Source organism: Sardina pilchardus, chromosome 6 (assembly GCF_963854185.1).
Source record: "Sardina pilchardus chromosome 6, fSarPil1.1, whole genome shotgun sequence".
NCBI classification, from domain to species: Eukaryota; Metazoa; Chordata; class Actinopteri; order Clupeiformes; family Clupeidae; genus Sardina; species Sardina pilchardus.
Window position 1 is genome coordinate 4,462,370 of NC_084999.1, and position 8,087 is coordinate 4,470,456.

The 8,087-nt window shown below is 43.9% G+C and overlaps 1 protein-coding gene across 1 annotated transcript; it reads right to left on the reverse strand.

Moving 5' to 3' along the window:
• Positions 1–1,560: 1,560 nt before the first annotated feature.
• LOC134082457 (C-C chemokine receptor type 4-like) lies at positions 1,561–7,316 on the reverse strand. The gene is made up of 2 exons (XM_062538188.1): positions 7,169–7,316; positions 1,561–5,930 (listed from the first exon to the last, which is right to left on the reverse strand). Exons 1-2 carry the CDS (start codon positions 7,197–7,199, stop codon positions 4,873–4,875), a joined length of 1,089 nt encoding a protein of 362 aa, XP_062394172.1. The 5' UTR covers positions 7,200–7,316; the 3' UTR covers positions 1,561–4,872.
• Positions 7,317–8,087: the final 771 nt, after the last annotated feature.

An 8,087-nucleotide genomic window follows, 5' to 3' on the forward strand; every position in this document is an offset into this window, starting at 1 on the left:
TATTTGTTTATACAGCCAATAGCGATGTCCACAGACAAGGTAGAGTACATGTATGTTGCGTGATGTCATGAAAGCATGATGTATTGTGACATCGAAGCAAGTCAAATTTGTAGTTTCTTATGTGTCATTCCATCGAACTATAGATCCCCTAGCCGATCTGGTAAACTTAAGCGAATGCAGAAGTGCCGCTCACCCAGAGTTGATGAAACGCTGAATTTATTTTGGAAACATTATTTTAAGGTACAAAAAGCTCTTTAGCGTTTAGCTTTAACATTAGCAGATAGGGCTGAGACACTGCTGGCATCTGACTGCTCTTATTATGGGTGTTATTTAAACTTTGTGTAGGGTTGAACACCTCTGGATACAGACAGAAGTTCCATCATAACAGTGTCAACATTGACACATTTCACCCTTTCAGAGTAGCCTCACTGACATTAAAGCTTGTTTTTCTGTTTTTCACAGCAAAAACAATGAAAAGTTTTCACACTCATGTCGGTTTTTCCAGTGTGACTCAAAAGGTTTGGAGTGACAAGGCAGAGTTTCTCTCTGTCCAGAATCCACCCCCAGCGCACTCTCTCTCTCTCTCTGTCTCTCTCTCTCTCTATCTCTCTGTCTCTCTCTATCTCTCTCTGTCTCTCTCTGTCTCTCTCTATCTCTCTCTCTATCTCTCTCTGTCTCTCTCTCTCTATCTCTCTGTCTCTCTCTCTCTCTCTCTCTCTCTCTATCTCGCTCTATCTCTACCCCCCTCTATCTGTGTGACCCATGACTCATCCGCCTTCCAGCCAGTGGACCGCCATGGCGATACAGTCTGTCTGCTGCCGCTACAATGAGAGAGTGTGGGCTTGGCTTACTGCCTATTCCATCATTCTGTGGTTTACTGTCCGTTTCACACATCAACCACCGGGGGCAGACCAGAGTTTGAATTACATTGCGATAATCAAAAGGCAGTTTTCTCAAATATCTAAAGTGTATTACACTTGTGTATCTCAAATAAAGCGAACACCACAAGTGTGGTTACTAGGCATATCAGCATAAACTGGGGTATGCATGTCAATAGAGGATGAGTAGCCTACAGTAGGCAGTTACACTGACAACATTTAGCAGCAAAAGAGGCGATATGCGGCAGGTAGGGGGTGCGTAGGATATTAGTGGTGGTGGTGGTGGTGGTGGTGGTGGGTGGGGGGTTCTGTGTGAGTTGGTGGGTGGGTGCGTGCATGTGTGTGTGTGTGTGTGTGTGAGTGTGTGTGTGTGTGAGTGTGCATGTGTGTGTGTGAGTGTGCATGTGTGTGTGTGTGTGAGTGGGTGGATGGGTGCGTGCGATTGTATGTGTGTGTAGTGTACTGTATGTGAGGTGTGAGGTGTGAAGGCCAGATGATACCACAGGTGTGGAGGGGGGAGGGACTGAGATCTGTGCAGCTGTAACTAGGCTGCGCTGTGGGTTCACACACACGGTCCCTCTTCCTCGAAAGACCCGGATGTGCACTTCAGCCTGCCTCACACTTCCCCAAACAGGCAAAAGCTTTTCTCATCAGCACGCCACAGCAGCACTCAAGCTCATCATCACTTTATGTCACACACAGTTTTTATTTATTAAAGAATATTGAAAAATGACATTGATTGTATAATATAGAAATGCAACACTCTGTTATTGGAACCAATATTTACAATGACTTGAAAATACATTGGGAACATGCGGGTGAATAGTATACTGTGGCTGTATTCTAACTGATCAGTATGTATACTTTGGCTGTATTCTAACTGATCAGTATGTACTGTATATACATCACTTCACCAGCTGCCTTGTTGTGCATTTATCATATATCCGTCTGTTAAAACACAAATGTTCAAAAGTAATACAACCCACACTTAATGCACTTAATGCACTGATCAACACTTATGCACGTATGTGGCACAACTGGCCCGTCACAATAAAGACAAAAAACACAAAAATATACTTAAAATAACAATATTCAGGCATCATCACATAGGCAACAGAAAAACAGAAAATCAACTCCATCATGAGCATAATATACATGTCCAGCTACCAGATGAAGAAGAATGCCAAACTGGCACCTGACTGGAGCTGTATTGGTCCCAGACAACCCCCATAGCATTCACATCCCTTTGTAGATCCACCACAACATTCCTGAACCACCACTACATTTCAATCCCCCTCTGTTAGGATTGGACACGATGAAGAAAAGATACCAAAGTCAGTGGTATTTGTTTGGTAAAGGAAAACATGTGAAACACAAGCACACACACACACAAATATAGAAATAAAGAGCAAATGTACAGCCTGTATTGGGAGCAGATAAGCCAGGTAAGCCACTGATTATCCATCATTCCGTTCATTGTCCAAATCCGTAGTCCACATTTGACTGCTGCCTTGTGAGTCTCTGCGATGCCAAGTGTCTAATAATAAGCTCAGTCTCCAAACCAAGTCTCTTAGTCCAAACATGTCTACTGTAGGCAAGCTCAGTTCCTCTCCAGAGGCTGGGTCTATCCAGCAACAGACTGGCAGTGACAACTATTGTTGGGTCCTTTGATGCCTTTGTGAAAGGACAGTGGGGAAGTGACAGGAAGCGAGAGGGAAGGAAAGCGGGTGGGATCCGGAAAGGACCACAGGGTGGGAATCGAACCCGGGTCGCCAGCGTACAGTGAAGCTGTCCCAGCCAATTGCACCACAGCTGGAGCCACAACTTACACATTGCTGATGCAAGATTTTATACTGTGTGTCCATAGATAGGCTATGTGTATAATATGGAATGTAAATGACTGAAACTGAAATTGCAGCACACTCCTGTCAACTAGATAATTTTCAGTGTAAGGTGCCAATCTTAAGTTAGAAGTATACTCGACGCGCCCGACCTGTCGCGCGACAATGTGACGTCAAAATGACGTAATTTCCTGTGTCGCAAGCCACATTTCACCCGTGCGCCGACCTGTCGCGCAACGAACATTTGATATCAGCCGCGCGCGCCAACCTCGCACGACACTAGGAAGAGATTGAAGCCAAGCATGAAGCCAGTGTCCTTCTACAGTCATCAACCACATAAACCACATTCAGGCATTATCATATAGCCTATCCAACATCTTAAATAAGCCCATTCATTTTTAAAACGACTGTAGTCATGAAGTTTGAATAATAGTAAGTTTGAGAAGTGGGAAGTTAACATGGCTAGGCTGCAGCGAGAGTTGCCGTTTGGATGACTGTTTTGTTTACAGTCGTGAACTACGTTGGATAAGTTAACGAAGTTACCAGTGAGAGTTGCAACAGGAGGAATTAGGGGGAAATGACTAGGACCGAGGCACATAAGCATTCCAGCAAAAGGTAAGGAAGAGATTTATTTTCAACCAAAGGATATCTGCTAGACCTAAAAAAAAAAAAAAAATCTCTTTCCATTTAGAGAAATTACACAAACTCATCTCATAAACGAGATGGTAGGCTTATCCTTCAGTTGTGCAAGCTAAGTCTGAAATATCAGTAAAGAAGCTAGTTGCTACTGCCATTAACGTCAATGATACCGTGCCTCTGTTCAGGAGAATACTGCAAATTGTGTCGCGACTACCACGCGCAAGTATACATGGTTACAACGTTCCCCGTGACGTCAACATGTCGCACGACAAGTCGCGTGAACTGTACCGGGGCCTTTAGCGGTTCCTAGTCTCGGCGTTTCGACAATATGTTTATTATTATCGCAAGTCTTTTTAGTCGTGGCTCATGCAAATAGTGATGTGAACAATATAAAACCCAATAGTGAGCTTTCTCTAACACCAAACAGCAAGTAGGTGACAACTGTAGCCTATATGATTATTTGTAATTTCATTTCATATAAATTCTGACAGAACAACTCTATATCTCTTGATGTGACATGTCAGAATGTTGCACATGAAACAATGCTGCAGAAACATGAAAATATGACTTTGATATGAATAGGCTATCATTTGAGTTCCTATTGGTATCTAGTGCACAATGGGAAATAATTTAAAGGAATCTACTGTACCGTAGTTGCAGTCTTGTAAATAGTGACCCTGCAAGATCTCTCTAGTCATTGCAAAATCATAATCTGTGACTAGTCTGTGACTTAAAATCTCTATGTCATGTCTTCAGATGTGAGAGGGTCTGAGATTGTAGTCTTTCAAAAATCTATAGCACTGTGGACGTATGAATGAGTACTGTAGAGGATCCTGCTAAAGCATGCTGCACAATGCATCATTGGTAAAGACTCTGACTAGAGGCTCTAGAGAGCAGTGGTGTTAACATGAACTCCAAGTCTTGAGCTACTCTGCTCAGATCACTGGGGACGTACTGTATGAATGAGTAACGTCGAAAATCCTGCTAAAGCATGCTGCACAATGCATCATTGGCAAAGATTCGGACCTAGTCACTAGTTTCTACAAAGCAGCTGCATTAACATGCACTCTATGTCTTGAGCTATCTTGAAGCGTAACCAATCTGAAAGTCAGGAGGGAATATGTGCCAAACACATTACCAGCATTAGAGAACTGTTTTGATGAGGCATGAAGGGATCTCCCAGCTAGACCGCTCAGTGGGTTTATTTGATCCAGGAGAAAGGCCTCTCTCGCACACGCTGCATGGAATTCTGATTCTGTGGTGATTCCTAGACTTATAGCTGCCGTTTGAATCATCATGATTGTCGGATGATTCGAATGATTTGTTCAAAGTCATTGTAGAAACTTGCCAGACAACAACTCATCACTGTATCATAAATGCTGGCGAAACTTCAGTTACTGGAAGTCTACTAATCTATTTGAACTTTTAGTTTTACTCATCAAAGGGCTGCTATAGACACGGTGCACAAAGGCAGTGTGTCTGTCTGAAACTCTGAGTGGGTGCACCAGGGTGGGTCATATCAGCTTGGTGCTGGTGATCTCTGATGACCGTGAGTAGACCGAGCTGCGGCGTTCAGAGAACTCCCTGGAGATAGAGAACATGGGCAGCCACTGGCCCAGCATCTTGACCACCAGACGACAGAACTTCTCGCCGGCGAAGGCGTAAATGATGGGGTTGAGACAGCAGTGGGTGTAGGCGATAGTCTCCGTCCACTTCATGGCCAGCTCGAGGCGTTGCATCTGGTTGCAGTTGAGGAAGAAGCCGTGCTGCTTGAGCATGTGCAGGAAGATGACCACGTGGTACGGCGTCCAGAAGAGGAAGAAGGCGACGAGGATGGCCAGGATGAGCTTGATGGCCTTGTGCTTGCGCTGCGTCTTCATGTTGACGAGCGTGGGGATGATCCTGCCGTAGCAGAACACCATGATGCACAGCGGCAGCACCAGCCCTAAGATGTTCATCTCCATGAACTCGAAGGAGCGCCACGCCGAGCCCGCCGACATCTCCAAGGCGCATGTGGCGTGTGCTTCCCCGGTCCCGTTGACGTCCACGAAGACCATGTTTGGCAGCGAGGCCACCAGGCTCAGGGCCCACACGGCTCCGATCAGGACGGTGCCGAGACGCAGAGTGCGCCACGCCGTGATGGACGGAGAGTGGACGATCAGCAGGTAGCGGTCCAGCGTCATGACGACCATGAAGCCGATGCTGCCGTAGAAACCCAGCGTGTAGAGGAGGGTGACCAGGCGGCACATGGAGGCGTCCCAGGGCCAGTAGCCGAGGGCGGCGTAGCGCGCCCAGAAGGGCAGCGAGAAGACGAACAGCAGGTCGGACAGCGCCAGGTTCAGCAGGCAGACGTCCGTCAGGTTGCACTTGCGGCGGAACCACAGCAGGACGCACACCACCAGGCCGTTGCCCAGCAACCCCACTATGAAAACAAGGCTGTAGAGCGTGGGCAAGAAGACTTGGCTGAAGTTCTTCACGTCTTCAGTTGAGCACAGTTCAGACTCTGTCTCTGTTTCTGCCATGCCATAGTAGCCACTGTAGTCCAGGTAGGTTGCGTTTTCTTCAGTATCATCTGTTTGAAAAACACACACATGCAGACAAACACACAAACATACACACCATCATAAGTCTCCTCTTCTCTAGCCCCTCTTCAGTTAACATCAACTCACTTTGTCACAACAAATTTAAAAAGTACCTGAAATTAAAACTACTTTTTTAATGTTTTTAAATATATAGTATAACATCCTAAATGGATGTTTGAAGTCACTACAACAAATATTGGTTGAAACAGCTAAACAATTCAAATAGAGTAAAGAACATGTGCAGAACTTAAACAGTCACAGTGATACAGAAAGTGGACTGTAATGCTGGCAAGGTTATGTTCAAAGAAAGAGAGAGAAAGAGAGAGAGAGAGAGACTATGAGAGGGACAAACACACAGTCAGAAGTGAATGTGACAGGGAGGTTAAAAAATGTAAACTGATTCTGCCCTCTGCTGTTGAAAGTGGAGACTACAGGTGAAGACACCAGTGAGTGCACAGGAAAATATTACTTCACCAGTTAAAAGGTAACAAAGTCATCAATGAAATACTGTGGCTTTAAATGCGTGTCTACTGTGTATGTGACCCAATCTGACAAAATTAGTTACTAGTTGCATATTCTAATTTTGAGATACAGAACAATTACTTCAGAAATCATTGAAAATATAGATTTTTCTTTTTTGGTGTTTTTGGCTAATTCGATCTGTACCTGCACAATTTTCTCAGTTTTTGAGATTAGATGATTTTGTAAAAAATGGTAAAACTCATATCATTCAAAATGCTGTGTCTTGAAAGCAATTGAAGATATGACTTGCAGGAAATCATGTTAAAGCTCCTGTCCTCTGTCCATTGATACCAAAATCTGAATTTTGTGACACCGTGACTAAGTTTGCTAGATCAGGTCACACATGAAAAGAAGGGAATGTGACAGAGAGAGAGAGAGAGAGAGAGAGAGAGAGAGAGAGAGAGAGAGAGATTGCATAAAAGGGCACTAGATACTCTGGCAGGGTCATGCTGACACACTGCCATATCTGTCTGAGTAAGGCCAAGTGGCGAACAATTTTCACCCCAGTTGATAAAGACAGACACATTTTTAGTTACCCCTTTTGATGTCTGACATGTAGAGTTAATATACATTCCTTATCTTTATATTATCTGTCTAAAGTTGACTTTTAAGTGCACATACTGTAGATTAGTCGAATATTTAACATTCATATTACATTCGTATTCACATTAAATCACACAAATCTGGCATTAAATGTTGCACTTACTAGACATGCTGAGGTCATAACTATAGGCCATTGTCCTGGATGGAATTCTGTGGTGTGAATAAGTGAGTGCCTGTATAGTGTATGTGTGTGTGTGTGTGTGTGTGTGTGTGTGCGCGAGAGAGAGTGTATGTGTGTGTTGTCCTTGGTCCTCTTAGTGACTCTCACACAAGCTTCTGAGGCAGAATTGTTCTCAGATCCTGTTTTTGTGTAGAGGGTAGTCTCCCCGCCTCTCTGACAAGCCGATGTGAGCCTGCACGCAAGATGAAACAAATCTTATCTCCACAATCTAAACCTGATGTCAAATGATGTCAAAGGACGCCTTCAGACTCCTCTGGCGACCTTATTAGAAAAAAACTCCCCTAAGCATAGAAGAAGGACAGAAACTTGTCTTTTGCTTCTTCTTCTTATTTTTAAAATCAGATTTGTTCTCTATTTAAGTATAATGACTCTGTAGGGTGTTCCTCTATATCAACAGATACAGTATCTCATTACAAGATATTATTCTGGATGCAATGGATTACTTCTGCAGCAAAGCATGGCAAATATAGAATCAAATGTGTTAGTGAGTCATACTGATGTGCCTGCTTGGGCCAAGGTGTCTGTGGTCAAGCTGTGAACTGATAATACACCTGCGTGCTGCCATTGTACAACACTTTCATTTTAAAAGATTTCCTGAGAAACCAATACAATGTATTCAGGTCACAGCGTGTGCACTCAGCGTGTGCAGATAATCTCTCTGTGTGTGTGTGTGTGTTCTCTCACATTGAATTCAAATACTATATTTCTGGCCACTTATCTATTGACCACAGGTTTACACCTCTCGCCTCGTTTCCAGGTACTATAAATGCCATTAAGTAAACACAATTGTCTGTTTATGGTAACTATAGTAACATCAAATCCAGACAACTAATGAGAAGGA

Excerpts from the sequence above, each read along its gene's own strand:
- LOC134082457 (XM_062538188.1), bottom strand. The coding sequence starts at position 7,199 with ATGGCCTATAGTTATGACCTCAGCATGTCTA. Across the intron at positions 5,931-7,168 it reads TTATGACCTCAGCATGTCTA|ATGATACTGAAGAAAACGCA; the intron begins GTAAGTGCAACA and ends TTTTTCAAACAG.